The sequence below is a fragment of the Entelurus aequoreus genome, linkage group LG06 (genome assembly GCF_033978785.1).
Source record: "Entelurus aequoreus isolate RoL-2023_Sb linkage group LG06, RoL_Eaeq_v1.1, whole genome shotgun sequence".
NCBI classification, from domain to species: Eukaryota; Metazoa; Chordata; class Actinopteri; order Syngnathiformes; family Syngnathidae; genus Entelurus; species Entelurus aequoreus.
The window spans coordinates 52783021-52799313 of NC_084736.1; the positions used below are offsets into that span (position 1 = coordinate 52783021).

Consider the following 16293-nt stretch of genomic DNA (forward strand, 5'->3'; position numbering starts at 1 on the left):
AGCTAACTTCAATTCAGAAAACATTAGCTCAATGTTTATTTCCTGCCAACGGGTGCCATGGAGACCGTAACCCTGCCAATGTGCCGAGTGCATAGACAAGAGGAGGGGTACATGGAGCCAGGGCGACAGGGGGCAAACATAGCGGTGGTGGGAGAAAGTTGTCAATGCACGCCAGCAAGGGAAGCAAGAACACGTGGGCACGGGTCAGTCTGATCGAGGTAATTCAACAATGCAAACCCTTAAACTATGTTGCAGAAGAAAAGTCACATTTTGAAGTAAATCTAGTTCTCTGGATGTTCGCAACTCCAGTGTTGTATTGACAAGAGTTCTGTAATGTCTTGATTTATTTGGACCTCAGACCAGCTGAGACTGAATCCGCAGCGCCGTTGTTGGTTGCAGCTTTTGCTAATTGATCTCCAATCAGTTCCGCACAATTAACAGGATTCTTAAGGATTAATTAGCCTTCTAATCCATTTGCCGACATGCCTTATTTCGACAGTTCTGACTAATTAATTGTAGGCGATATTCTAGGATAGTCGATATGAATATTTTAAATGATAAATAATAAATGATAAATGGGTTATACTTGTATAGCGCTTTTCTACCTTCAAGGTACTCAAAGCGCTTTGACAGTATTTCCACATTCACCCATTCACACACACATTCACACACTGATGGCGGGAGCTGCCATGCAAGGCGCTAACCAGCAGCCATCAGGAGCAAGGGTGAAGTGTCTTGCCCAAGGACACAACGGACGTGACTAGGATGGTAGAAGGTGGGGATTGAACCCCAGTAACTAGCAACCCTCCGATTGCTGGCACGGCCACTCTACCAACTTCGCCACGCCGTTCTTTTTTAATTGGTGGTTAGGACTTAAATCACAGCCGACAGAGGATGCCTATTCGGACATGTGTTTGTATGTGTGCTTCTGTTTGTGCAAAGAGAGGGGGCGCTGTGGTCAAGTCCAGCCTTTATTAAGATTAATGAACAGCTTGACATTTTTAGTCCTCTGTCTCAATCGATAATTTTAATACTTGCAAGAGCCAATGGGGATGTCGGCGGGCGGAACACACACCGCGGCCACACGGTGAATGTTAAATGTCCGAGGGGTAATCAATGCCAAGAAATTAGCTATTGATCTCTTATAGTTTTGTAATGGGTTATCTATTGGTTTGCTCTTTCGGAAAATTCCAATATCAGTCGGATGGAATGGTGTCGGTTATATTGCTGTGGGGTTGGTGTGTGCTCACGCACAGTTTTTGTGTGTGTGTGTGTGTGTGTGTGTGTGTGTGTGTGTGTGTGTGTGTGTGTGTGCAGGGTCACATTCTAATTAGGGCAGAAATAAACACGTTTAGAAGAATTTGTATCACATTCATGGTTTATTACTAATTCGGCTTCAGGTGAACTCAATGCTAATGACCAGAACAATATTGGTTCTTTATCATGTCAACCCGAAATGAATAGGAACTAATCGGCGTTTGTTCACTGCATCCAGTTAGGTTTAACTGACGATGGATCTGCTGTGCTGGGGCAATGGAGGGCTGGGCCAGAGCGGGCATGGCAGACCAGGTGACATCACCCCTGAGGACTCCCACCTCGCAGAGTTCACAGAAGGAGGGCTGGGCAGGGTGAAGATGATGGCATGTGGGTCTACCCACTCCGTGGTGGTCACAGGTATAGTTCCCTTACTTACGTACTACAAGTGTTCAAAGTGCGGCCCTATTCTAAAAATGCCATTAAAGACTAAACAACAAAAAAACCTCAAAAAACATTAAAAGTGGAATAAACGAGGAAACAGGTGAAATGTAACGAGAAAAAGTTGCAGTGTTGACTGTAATAACGCAACTCTGCTATACAGGCTACTTTTTTCTTTAAACCTGTCTTTGCTCAAAAAATAATAACACATCAAAATCAATGTTGTTATTAAGTACTTCACTTTAAATATTCCACTTAGAAATATTTGTCGGCGAAAATATTGCAAATTTGTGTGTTTGCCATATAAAAATTAGGTTTTATGACAAGAACGGCATAAAACAAACAAACAAACAAACATAAAAGTATAATAAAAACATATAATTGACGGATAAATCTGAAGTTGATAGAGAGCAGGCAATTACTTTAACTCGGGGGGCCAAATTTAGAGAAAAAAAATGTGTCTGGAACACTAATACAAACACAAATACAAAACCTCACAATAATGTCTGATTGAATGCTTAAAACGTTATGACAGACCGCCTTAAAAAATAGAATGAAATTCTACATTTTTTACTTAATGAGACACCCAGAATGTACATGAAAATAAAAAATGTGGGATTTACAATACTAACTATGAACGATAAAACACTGAATATTGACAACATATGACCGTCACACCCCCTCTCGATCGACATATTTTACAACCAAGCGAAACGCAACAAAAATGCAACAAACACAGCGAAATATGAACACGAAGGGTAAAAAATAAACCCACTTACAAACTGATATATCTGATATATCACTAAGCTTTAGAACTTTGTTGTAAAAATCTCCTTCCGCATCTGTCCCTGACACTCGCATTTCAGGCTGACCGCTCTGGAAACACTTTGTGGAAATGCTCCACACCCACACTGCTAAGTGCCTCGCCTGAGCTGCTGTGACTTAGATTACCATAGTAACTAATTAGATGACCATAGTCACTAATTAGAATACCATAGTAACTAGTATATCATGCAAAAGCGCAGATTCCAACCATTGAAATATGTTGTATAGTTCAAGACTTACGGTCATTTGAAAATATCACTGCACATCATAATGGCGGCTACAGTTTCCATCTTAAAGATCGGAAAAAAATATTTGGGAATGTCCGGCGGGCCAGATTGAAAAGCTTAACGGGCCGCATGCCCCCGAGCCTTAATTTGCCCAGGTCTGGTCTAGAGACTTAAAGGCCTACTGAAATGATTTTTTTTAATTTAAACGGGGATAGCAGATCCATTCTATGTGTCATACTTGATCATTTCGCGATATTGCCATATTTTTGCTGAAAGGATTTAGTAGAGAACATCGACGATAAAGTTCGCAACTTTTGGTCGCTGATAAAAAAAGCCTTGCCTGTACCGGAAGTAGCGTGACGTCGCAGGTTGAAAGGCTCCTCACATTTCCCCATTGTTTTCAATGCAGCGAGAGCGATTCGGACCGAGAAATAGTATGAGTATGTGAAAGTTTGACTGCTACCTTGTTTGTACTTCCCTGATGATCTCCTGAAAGTTTTGGAATCAATCAGAAAGATCAAGCAGCTAAAATGCGCCAAACACGGGGAAGTGTGGAGAGAGTGTTTTGCACCCATCATGCACTGTAGTGAATTTATATATGTGTAATTTTTAAATTATATATAGTGTTTGAACATTTATTATAATGTAACAAAGTTCAATGAGCAGAAGGTGTTTTATATAAAGTATGTATACTTTATTTGTTGATTATAGGTAATTTACACCATGAGTGGGGAAGGTTGTTTGGATTGGGTCATATATATTGATGCCGTGCTTTAGATTTTTTCCACATGAAATTCGTAGACCATCAATTCTATATTCACCCACAAGAGGGCAGCAGGATTGCTCCACTCCAATCAACAAGGGACCAATTTTAGGCTAAAACACGCGATTGGACAATCTTCTAGATACACTTTTGAAGACTGATGGGCCGCAGTTTGGTTAGTCATGACTTTGATTGATTGATTGAGACTTTTATTAGTAGGTTGCACAGTGAAGTACATCTTCCGTACAATTGACCACTAAATGGTAACACCCGAATAAGTTTTTCAATTTGTCTAAGTCGGGGTCCACTTAAATTGATTCATGATACAGATATATACTATCATATATACTATCATCATAATACAGTCATCACACAAGATAATCACATTGAATTATTTACATTATTTACAATCAGAGGTGTGGGGGGGGGGGGTAGGATATGGACAGTAAGTAGTGGACATAGAGAGAGAGAGAGAGAGAGAGAGAGAGAGAGAGAGAGAGAGAGAGAGAGAGAGAGAGAGAGAGAGAGAGAGAGAGAGAGAGAGATCAGAAGGCATAAGAAAAAGTATCTGCATTTGATTGTTTACATTTGATTATTAGCAATCCGGGGAGGGTGTTAGTTTAGGGTTGTAGCTGCCTGGAGGTGTACTTTTATTGCGGCTTTGAAGGAGGATAGAGATGCCCTTTCTTTTATACCTGTTGGGAGCGCATTCCACATTGATGTGGCATAGAAAGAGAATGAGTTAAGACCTTTGTTAGTTCGGAATCTGGGATTAACGTGGTTAGTGGAGCTCCCCCTGGTGTTGTGGTTATGGTGGTCATTTACGTTAAGGAAATAGTTTGACATGTACTTCGGTATCAGGGAGGTGTAGTGGATTTTATAGACTAGGCTCAGTGCATGTTGTTTAACTCTGTCCTCCAGCATGAGCCAGCCCACTTTAGAGAAGTGGGTAGGATTAAGGTGGGATCTGGGGTGGAGGTCTAGAAGTAACCTGACTAGCTTGTTCTGAGATGTTTGGAGTTTAGATTTGAGGGTTTTGGAGGTGCTAGGGTACCAGGAGGTGCATGCGTAATCGAAAAAGGGTTGAACGAGAGTTCCCGCCAGAATCCTCAAGGTGCTTTTGTTGACCAGAGAGGAGCTTCTGTAGAGAAATCTTGCTCGCTGGTTAACCTTTTTGATTACCTTGGTTGCCATTTTATCACAGGAAAGGTTAGCCTCTAGAATGGAACCTAGGTAGGTGACCTCATCTTTCCTGGTGATAACAATGTCACCCACTTTTATGGTGAAGTCATTGACTTTCTTAAGGTTGATGTGGGACCCAAACAGGATGGATTCTGTTTTACCCAAGTGTATGGATAGCTTGTTGTCAGCGAGCCAGGTGCAAGTTCTACAGAGCTCAGCACTGAGGATTTTCTCCACCTGTGACTTGTCCTTGCCGGATACCAGCAAGGCAGAGTCATCCGCAAACAAAAACAATTCACAGTCGCATGCCGATGACATGTCGTTTATGTATATTAGGAACAGTAAAGGTCCCAATATACTGCCTTGGGGGACTCCACAGCTCACCGAGAGGGGGGGGGGGGGGGGGGGGGGGGACACGGTGCCGTTCACCTCTACCACCTGCTCCCTCCCCTCCAAGTAAGATTGCATCCAGCTCCATGAGGTTTTGTTAAATCCGATTGCTCTGAGCTTATCCAACAGTATAGCGTGGTTAACAGTGTCAAAGGCCTTCTGAAGGTCCAGCATGACCATGCTGCAGTATTTGCCCGCGTCCACCTCATGTTTCATGTGGTCGGTCAGATAGAGAAGGCATGTGTCAGTGGAGTGGTTAGTTCTGAAGCCGGATTGGAATTTGTACATGAGTTTATTAGTAGCAAGGTAACTATCGACCTGTTCATAAACTATTTTCTCCATTACTTTCGAAATGGAACTGAGAATAGAATAGATCATTGGGGAGGAAGCTAGCCTGCCTATTGAGTGCATTAGCAAGCCCTACACATTAGGGTTGTACGGTATACCGGTATAGTATTGCGGTGCTAGTGAATCAAAAATGGTACTATACTCTGTTTGAAAAGTACCGGTTCCCCCTTCTTTTTTTTTAACGGGCATGAAGGCGCGTCGTCGTCACGTCGTGTCATTGCTGGTTTTACGAGCAGAGGAGCATGTTCGACAGCACACAATCACGGAGTACTTACAAGCAGACAGTGTGTAGACAGAAAAAGGAGAATGGATGCATTTTGACTTAAAAACTAACGATAAAGGTGAAGTTATAACACTGAAACTCCCTCAGGAAGAGGTACTTTGAAACACGGCTAGCTAGCTAGCGGCTAACATCCATTCGCAGTCTGCAGTGTTTTAGCTACTTCTAAATCACTAATCCTCGCCTCCACGGCGACAAGTAAAGTACGTTTCTTACAAGTATCATCCCTGCAGGACGAGGAATAGCTAAACATGCTTCACTACACACCGTAGGAGGATACAGTAGCTCACCGGCGTCACCGCTAACAAAAGATAGCACTCCTGAATGTAAACAAACGCCATGGGTGGATCTACACCTGACAAAATAGCGTATCTCATCGATACTACTATGATTACATCGATATTTTTTATCGTCAGAAAATCTTTTTTCCTTTTTAAAAAATTAATATTATGTTTATAAACTCAGGAAATACGTCCCTGGACACACGAGGACTTTGAATATGACCAATGTACGACCCTGTAACTACTTGGTATAAGATCGATACCTAAATTTGTGGTATCATCCAAAACTAATGTAAAGTATCAAACAACAGAAGAATAAGTGATTGTTACATTTTAACAGAAGTGTAGATAGAACATGTTGAAACAGAAAATAACCGGATATTAACAGTAAATGAACAAGTGGATTAATAATACATTTTTACAGCTTGTCCTTTATAATGTTGACAAAATAATAGAATGATAAATGACACAACATGTTACTGCATTAGTCAGCAGACTAATTAGGAGCCTTTGTTTGCTTACTTACTACTAAAAGAGAAGTTGTCTTGTATGTTCACCATTTTATTTAAGGCCAAAATTGTTCTTCGATTGCAATAAGAAACATATGTTTAATGTACCCTAAGATTTTTTGTTAAAATAATGCCAATAATGCAATTTTTTGTAGTCCCCTTTATTTTAAAAAGAATCAAAGTATCGAAAAATAACGAAATACATTTTGGTACCGGTACCAAAATATTGTTATCGGGACAACCCTACTCTCGACATTTGGTGTATCCATTTAAAACATGCAAGGCCAGAAAACAGATCTATTGTGTGCAGGTTTCAAGCAGACATCCGTTTTTTATTTACAAACAAGACATGATGTATACTGCTGCCCTGCCCTACTTATTTGCCAATTTGATAGAAACCCCAAAAACAAGACGAGAGGAGGCTCTTTTAGTGCATTGGCTGGCAGTTGTCATAAATCAACAGCCGGGGATGAGTCTTAGTAGATCACCCTTTACCTCTACTATCATTACAGGAGAAAGGTGACATGTTTTGATTGATTAAAATGGTGTGCGCTAGCTTAGGCTAAATCACGTTAAGTGATGTGACATTGCAGTTTCACATATCATATTTCTGTCAAGACAATGGCGGTTAGACGGCTTTGTCAAGGCATGATATCTGACAACAGCAGACGTCTGGGGGGGAGATTTATGAACAGGTTTTTAGTGGTGTGAGGGAGATGAGAGAGTGTAAAAAGTGGTCCTTTTTTGTACATTGTCACTTCCTGAGTGATTGTAAATTTTACCCCACTCCTGTTAGGAATCGGAGACATTTACACCTCGTGACAAATTGCCTGCTGTAAAAGTATTTACAGGTCTTAGCGCCCCTCCTCTTTACACTCGGGCAGATGCATGCCCACCACAGCACATGCAGAAATATTTACCCACAGATAATTTATGTGAGGCACATTTATGTGTTGCACCGAAGCCTTAACCCGAGACATGTCGTAATGGTGTCATGTTAAGAGTACTTGTCTGTTGTTATTGCTTGAAGAAAGTAGGTCTGAGTTGATCGTAATGGTTTTATATTGCACACATTGTCTCAAATCAGCAGCTATCTAGCCCTGACACCCCTCAGAAAGGCTTGTTTCAAACATTATAGTACATATTGACTTTATTGACCCAGAAATGCATCAGTCAGTTCAACATTGCATTTTGCTTCATGCCATGGTATTGTTAGGTGACCTCAAATGACAAACACATGAATCCTCACTGTACTGCATGTCAAAATACCTCAAGTTTGAACCCAAATAATCTACAATATGAGCCACTGGGTGGCACTGTGAGACTGCTAATAAGACTATGAAGTGTTAAAAGGGAGGCCCACTCTCTCACCATATGCAGACAGAACTATAATTTACTAATAGTGCAGGAGCCGCCGTTGCTGTTATCTTTTAATAGATTTGTACGGGTGGGAAACAGGTGCCTCTTCCTAATGTGTTCAATTGGCCAAGTTGCCGACTGAATTTAAGGCATACATCACTGTCGTATATTTGGACATCCCTGCTTATACTCGGGCTGGGTTGGTTCGCAGAGGAGCTTTCTCTCTATATATGCCCACAGTCACGCAAATTTGCATATACAGACCCAAAAACATCTCTCAGACCAAAGTTTCTTATGTGTTTTTTTGCAACAGAAATTGAAACCGGCAGTCGTTTCCCATTATGTCAGTTAGTTGTAGAGCAGGGGTGTCAAAGTCAAGGCCCGCAGGCCAGATCCGGCCCGCGAATGAATTATCAACGGCACCCGGGATGATCAATCAATCAATCAATGTTTATTTATATAGCCCTAAATCACGAGTGTCTCAAAGGGCTGCACAAGCCACAACGACATCCTCGGCTCAGATCCCACATCAGGGCAAGGAAAAACTCAACCCAATGGGACAACGAGAAACCTTGGGACGACCGCAGATGTGGGCACCCCCCTCCCCCTGGGCGACCGGTGCAATGGACGTCGAGTGGATCTAGCATAATATTGTGAGAGTCCAGTCCATAGTGGATCTAACATAATAGTGAGAGTCCAGTGATATTTGATTAGTATTAGAACCGGCCCGCAGGCCACAGCCGCCTGCTGCTGTTTTGCACGCACCAATACTTCATCAGTGTTGGCGCTAGGAATTTTCAAAAAGTCATAAAAATGGGGTCCCACAGTAAGTTTTTGGGGTCCCACTTTTTTGTAACCGTTTTGAAAACAAATGATAAATGTATGCATTATCCTGTTATTCTGTATTGTGTTTTGGAAAAAGGTTGTCTTAAACGTTACTTAATTCATTAAAAAAAATAATACAAAAGAAAACAAATTTTTATGCATATGTGAATTCATTCAGTTATAAACATTCATTCACTTTCTTCTATCCTTCATGGATCTAAACTTTACCGTTGCCGGTATTTTTTTCTATATTTTTATTGTAATATTTTCAGAATGTGCTTGTTCTATTTTTGGCCAAAGTAAGACAAAGAAAACAATCTGAATTTGTCTTTATTTTTTAGTTTTAATGCCATGACTTATTAGTCCGGCCCGCGTGTGCACTGATTTTCCTCCATGCGGCCCATGAGCTCAAACTAATTTGACACCCCTGTTGTAGAGCAATTATACTTGGATCGCCCCCTTTTTATCTCCAAAATCAATATGATGCCCTGTCTTGGTGTAATGTTATCAACGGTACTGGAGACGAATTAGACACACAAAGGAATGTTTAAGGGGACCTATGATGAATTTCATCGTTTCTAACTTATAAATGTTGTTACAATGTTGGATACCCGTGTTAAACTATTTCAAAGCATCAAATCATAAGGTTCATGGTTCATTAATTTTGGCCTGAGCTATGTTGTGACGTCAAGGCAAGGTGGACGTACTTAGCATAGGGAGCACTTCTCCCTATGCTCCACACCGTGAAAGAAAGACAAATAAAAGTAGGACAAAGTATAATTTTCAAATAATTGTGGGGGAATGTGTATAGTTGAGGTGTTTCGAAACTTAAACAATTTAGCTAGTATTGCTCTGCTATTTACTAGAGATTTGCCAATCAATCGGCCGATTTTCATGTAAAAGTACATACTGTACCCTTTAATGCCAATCACAAACTCCTATCCCCTCTTGCTGACATTATTTATAGTCACCCGACTAACAAGCGGCTAGCAGCTAATTGTGTGTCTCCATACACAGTGTAGAGCTAATAATAATCACCAAATAAACTGCATTTCTTGGTATCTTAAGTATCATTGTCACTGGAGGACCAGGCTAAACATGTTGCACACTGAGAGCAAGTCAGCAAGCTAATCGCTAAGCAAAAAAATAAGTGATTAGTAAAGTTTGGAAAGTGTGCAGGCAGGTGTACCTAATGTTGTGACCAGATGAATCTATATACAAATTATTTATTATTATACAAATTTACGACTGTGTCTAGACAAAAAAATTGCGGTGACAATTTAAAGATATGCAAAGAAACATAGTACATTTTTTAAAAGATAAATGATTACACTTTTGTAGAGGATGCTGCGGTGGTTTCATTTGCAATCTGGGATAACCTTCGCAAGCATTTTGTAGATAGACTCAAATAAAAGTGGCTGTGGAGAAAAATCTATACAAAATGTATGTATTAACTGTTTTATCTATCCATCCATCCATCTATTCATTTTTTACCGCTTGTGCCTCTCAGAGTGGAGCCTTTCCCAGCTGCGGATGTGTTTTAAATGTAGATAAATCATCATAGGTCCCTTTTAAACTATTATTTGGGTATTTTGATTAGATTTTTGTCGCCTTAGTCAATGATTTCTTCAACATTGATATGGTTAATATTATGAACGAAAAAAGAGTAGAAAATGTGATAATATATAGACATCATAGCCTGTGTTTCCTCATTTTCTTTTAAGCATTTCCTCAAACATCAGTGGCATCAACAGCAAAACATCAGTACAAGGGGACACACAATAGGCTTACCTTCATTTTCTCTCGTTTTTTTGGCTTCGGTGTCATGCTGGATTGCGTGTCCATGGCTGAGTTTGTACACACACACACACACACACACACACACACACACACACACACACACACACACACACACACACACACACACACACACACACACACACACACACACACACACACACACACACACACACACACACACACACACACACATTTTTTTTAACGATTTTATGAATACTCCATAATGTAGTAGCCATTGATGTTTGTGCTGTAAGCCGAGGAGGACGCGAGCAAAGTCCCTGTATAACCACGGCAGGGAAAAGTGAGAAAAACTTGTACTTCATGTAATGTACAGAGTAACTTTTTCTGAGCCAGTCTTTCTGCCCTCGAGGGTATTTTGCTGATTTATTTGAAATTTGCGAGAAAATAACTAAGATGCAACCAAAACACAGACTAGGCAATTTGAGAGTATACAGACATGGCCAAAATGTGGCTTAAACGCAAAAGTCTGCATCCAGAAATCAAGTTTAAAATGACCACTGTGTCTATTTTGTGGGGAATTTGACCTGTAGATCTAATGTTTAGGTCTAGAACCTAAATGTCCATTGAAGTTGGCACGTTGTGTAAATCGTAAATAAAAACAGAATACAATGATTTGCAAATCATTTTCAACTTATATTCAATTGAACACCCTGCAAAGATAAATGTTCGAACTGAGAAACAACATTTTTTTTGCAAATAATCATTAGCTTATAATTTAATGGCAGCAACACATTGCAAACAAGTTGGCAAAGGGGCATTTTTACCACTGTATTACATGGCCTTTCCTTTTAACAACACTCAAAGTGGTGGCCCTTGCCCCGTCCTCATTTGTGAATGACTGAGCATTTCATGAAAGCTGCTTTTATACCCCAATCACGGCACCCACCTGTTCCCAATTAGCCTGTTCACCTGTGGTATGTTCCAAATAAGTGTTTGATGAGCATTCCTCAACTTTCTCAGTCTTTTTTGCCACTTGTGCCGGCTTTTTTGAAACATGTTGCAGGCATCAAATTCCAAATGAGCTAATATTTGCAAAAAATAACAAAGTTTACCAGTTCAAACGTTACTTATCTTGTCTTTGCAGTCTATTCAATTGAAAATGGGTTGAAAAGGATTTGCAAATCATTGTTTTCTATGCCATCTTCACTGGTTTTGGGTTTTGTAGTATCAGAGTAGCACTTTAAGAGGAAAGACTGACTTCACTGTACTACATTAGGAATGCATCCATTGCGTAGAAGCAACCTGAACTAACCTCAATTACCCCTAAGAACTGATATCCTTCGGATTCAGTGGAGTGTGTTCGATCATGGAGGGGGAATATGCCATTAAAAAAATCTGTATAAACTCTGCCCCCTCAACTGCTTTGAATTCTTGAACTCCCAGCTGCACCCTTGAGCTCACCCAAGCACCGCATGTTGCTTGCAGGTTTGCCCTGTGCGCCCTGAAAAACACCGCGTGCAGCTGTGTTTCTTTAGGCAACGAGTTGTAAGGTATATTTGAGGTGCCTGCTAATGCCTTGTTAGAGCTCTATCGGGTGATGGGTCTCTGCAAGGTCAGTGTCGGTAGTGCTTTAGTTCAAGGCCCTTGATCTGCTAGATGAAGGCTGAGGCGCATAGCTGTGCTGCCCATTTGCGACCTGCTGATGTTTCCTGGCGAGCGCCTCTTTCTCTCTGGAACCATTGCTGCAAAATGGGTTTGGTGTTGGAGCATTAGATGGGGAATGTGTATAATTGAGGTGTTTCGAAACTTAAACAATTTAGCTAGTATTGCTATGCTATTTACTCGAGATTTGCCGATTTTCATGAAAAAGTACATACCTTTTAATGCCAATCACAAACGCCGATCCCCTCTTGTTGACACTATTTATAGTCACCCGGCTGACAAGCGGCTAGCAGCTGATTATGTGTCTCCGTACACACTGTAGAGCTAATAATAATCCCCGAATAAACTGCATTTCTTGGTATCTTAAGTATCATTGTCACTAGAGGACAAGGCTAAACATGATACACACTGAGAGCAAGTCAGCAAGCTAATTGCTAAGCTAAAAAATAAGTGATTAGTAAAGTTCGAAGTGTAGATATTAACAGGAAAAAATAAGTATATTAATAAGAGTCTTAAAGCAGGGGTGTCAAACTCATTTTAGATTGGGGGCCAAAGGGAGAAAAATCTACTCCCAAGTGGGCAGGACTGGTAAAATCATGGCACGATACCTTCAAAATAAAGACAACTTCATATTGTTTTCTTTGTTTAAAAATAGAACAAGCACATTCTGAAAATGTACAAATCATGATGTTGTTGTTTTTTTACACTTAGATGTTGCGGTTAATAGTATTCTACCTTTATTCGTCGTTATTTATACTTTCTGAATAAATTATGTGATAATGTTAATCACTCAACTCATTGGTCCATCCATCCATCTTCTTCCGCTTATCCGAGGTCGGGTCGCGGGGGCAGCAGCCTAAGCAGGGAAACCCAGACTTCCCTCTCCCCAGCCACTTCGTCCAGCTCTTCCCGGGGGATCCCGAGGCGTTCCCAGGCCAGCCGGGAGACATAGTCTTCCCAACGTGTCCTGGGTCTTCCCCGTGGCCTCCTACCGGTCGGACGTGCCCTAAACACCTCCCTAGGGAGGCGTTCGGGTGGCATCCTGACCAGATGCCCGAACCACCTCATCTAGGTCCTCTCGATGTGGAGGAGCAGCGGCTTTACTTTGAGCTCCTCCCGGATAGCAGAGCTTCTCACCCTATCTCTAAGGGAGAGCCCCGCCACCCGGCGGAGGAAACTCATTTCGGCCGCCAGTACCCGTGATCTTGTCCTTTCGGTCATAACCCAAAGCTCATGACCATAGGTGAGGATGGGAACATAGATCGACCGGTAAATTGAGAGAATCACTCAACTCATTGGTGTGCATTTTTAATCTATCAAGATAAAAACAAAATATAAAAATATAATTACAGCATGTTATTTATGTAGTTTGCTCATTTTCCTCGACTGATGTACTAACATCATGTGGTTTATTTATTTTTTACATATGTAGCATCATATACATAGACACAAAGAATTGCTATTGCAACATCTAGTGGACACGTTTAGAACAGCAGCTTCTTTAATTAAAACATTTCGGCTCATTTTTATACTTGGCAAACTCATCCCGCGGGCCGGATAAAACCTCTTCGAGGGCCTGATCCGGCCCGCGGGCCTTACGTTTGCCAACCCTGATCTAAAGAGAAGTTCATATAAAAGCAACTGTTGCCGTGTCAGCATTGTCGCAGTCCATACATGACAAGTCAGAAGAGGGTCGATCAATCTATTAATTGGTGGTGTCGATAACAAGAGTAGTATCAGCATATAATTGATACTAGTGTGATTAGGTCAATGTTTTAATTTTCTCAAAAAACATTTTTTTTTTTTTTTTTTTAATTGTTTACGAACACAGGGAGTAATTACCTGGTTACAGGAGGACTTTGAGGGCAAAATCAAAGGATTTAAATGACTAGTAGATAGTAGTTTTTGTTTTTGTTTAGTTAATGTTTCGATCAAACAATTCAATGCAATAAAAGAGATAAGGAACTACTTTAAGTTCAATTCAGTTCAGTTCAGTGTCAGTTTATTTGGAACATGCATACAATACAATGTAATGCATCACACATTTCCAGTTGTTTCATTACAGCACGTCCGAAAAGAAGTAGGAAGAAGCAGAGCTTATTTAATCCTACAACTTTTCATACTATAGCAATTTTACCCAATTTCCTTGTTCTCTGTAACAGAACAGTGAACAAATAAATAATAAAAAAAATAATATACCATAGTAAGCAAACACATATTAAATACATAAATAATCGTTGTCTCAATAAAAGAAAAAAGAAAAAAAAAAGGGTTCAAGATGTTCATCATAATTCTTGCTCTGTGTATTTTGTGAACACTTGTAGTTTGAACAGTCTCTTAAACTGAATCATATTGGTGCTTTCTTTGATTTCTTTGGTTAATCCATTCCATAATTTAATCCCACATACTAATATACTAAAGGTGCATATACATGTATTGAATTAGATTTTCCTCTAAATTTATATTTCTCCTCTTTTGTTGAGAAGAATTGTTGTACATTCTTGGCTAGCAGGTTATAGTTTGTATTATACATAATTTTAGCTGTTTGCAAATGCACCAAATCGTTGAATTTCAATAATTGTGATTTAACAAATAAAGGGTTTGTATGTTCTCTACATCCAACACTATGTATTATTCTAATTGATCTTTTTTGTAACACGGTTAATGAATGAAGCGCACATTTGTAGTTGTTTCCCCATATTTCTGCACAATAACTCAGATATGGTAACACTAGCGAGCAGTAGAGAATATGAAGTGATTTTTGGTCTAGAACAGGGGTAGGGAACCTATGGCTCTCGAGCCAGATGTGGCTCTTTTGATGTCTGCATCTGGCTCTCAGATAAATCTTAGCTGACATTGCTTAACACGATAAGTAATGAATAATTCCGCTGGTAATCACAGTGTTCAAAATATAAAACATTCTCATACATTTTAATCCATCCATCCGTTTTCTACCGCACCTGTTCAAGAAGTCACAGTAATGGTAAGAAGTATTTAATTTATTATTGGTTAGCTTCAGAATAACAATAGCTCGAAGACCTCAATGAAAAATAAAACCTATGGACCCAGATTTCCCTCGCCCGGACGCGGGTCACCGGGGCCCCCCTCTAGAGCCAGGCCCGGAGGTGGGGCACGATGGCGAGCGCCTGGTGGCCGGGCCTGTCCCCATGGGGCCCGGCCGGGCACAGCCCGAAGAGGCAACGTGGGTTCCCCCTCCAATGGGCTCACCACCCATAGCAGGGGTCATAGAGGTCGGGTGCGATGTGAGCTGGGCGGAAGCCGAAGGCAGGGCACTTGGCGGTCCGATCCTCGGCTACAGAAGCTAGCTCTTGGGACGTGGAACGTCACCTCGCTGGGGGGGAAGGAGCCTGAGCTAGTGCGCAAGGTGGAGAAGTTCCGACTAGACATTGTCGGACTCACTTCGACGCACAGCAAGGGCTCTGGAACCAGTTCTCTCGAGAGGGGCTGGACTCTCTTCTACTCTGGCGTTGCCGGCAGTGAGAGGCGACGGGCTGGGGTGGCAATTCTTGTTTCCCCTTGGCTCAGAGCCTGCATGTTGGGTTCAACCCGGTGGACGAGAGGGTAGCTTCCCTCCGCCTTCGGGTGGGGGACGGGTCCTGACTGTGGTTTGCGCTTACGCACCAAACCGCAGCTCAGAGTACCCACCCTTTTTGGATTCACTCGAGGGAGTACTTGAGAGTGCTCCCCCGGGTGATTCCCTCGTTCTACTGGGGGACTTCAATGCTCATGTTGGCAGCGACAGTGAAACCTGGAGAGGCGTGATTGGGAAAAATGGCTGCCCGGATCTGAACCCGAGCGGTGTTTTGTTATTGGACTTTTGTGCCCGTCACAGATTGTCCATAACAAACACCATGTTCAAACATAAGGGTGTCCATATGTGCACTTGGTACCAGGACACCCTAGGCCGCAGTTCCATGATCGACTTTGTAGTTGTGTCGTTGGATTTGCGGCCTCATGTTTTGGACACTCGGGTGAAGAGAGGGGCGGAGCTTTCTACCGATCACCACCTGGTGGTGAGTTGGCTGCGATGGTGGGGGAGGATGCCGGACAGACCTGGCAGGCCCAAACGCATTGTGAGGGTTTGCTGGGAACGTCTGGCAGAGTCTCCTGTCAGAGAGAGTTTCAATTCCCACCTCCGGAAGAACTTTGAACTTGTCACGAGGGA

The 16293-nt window shown here is 41.5% G+C and overlaps 1 protein-coding gene across 2 annotated transcripts in view; it reads left to right on the top strand.

The window, feature by feature from the left end:
• Window positions 1-16293, top strand: part of LOC133651598 (RCC1 and BTB domain-containing protein 2-like) — a 309454-nt gene that overhangs the window by 6914 nt on the left and 286247 nt on the right. Inside the window, exon 2 of one of the 2 annotated variants that reach the window (XM_062049575.1) lies at window positions 1496-1674. In XM_062049575.1, the coding sequence (XP_061905559.1) occupies window positions 1512-1674 (163 nt within the window). In that variant the 5' untranslated portion in view covers window positions 1496-1511. The remainder of the gene's footprint in view (window positions 1-1495; window positions 1675-16293) is intronic. The other variant, XM_062049576.1, reaches the window with a different exon arrangement.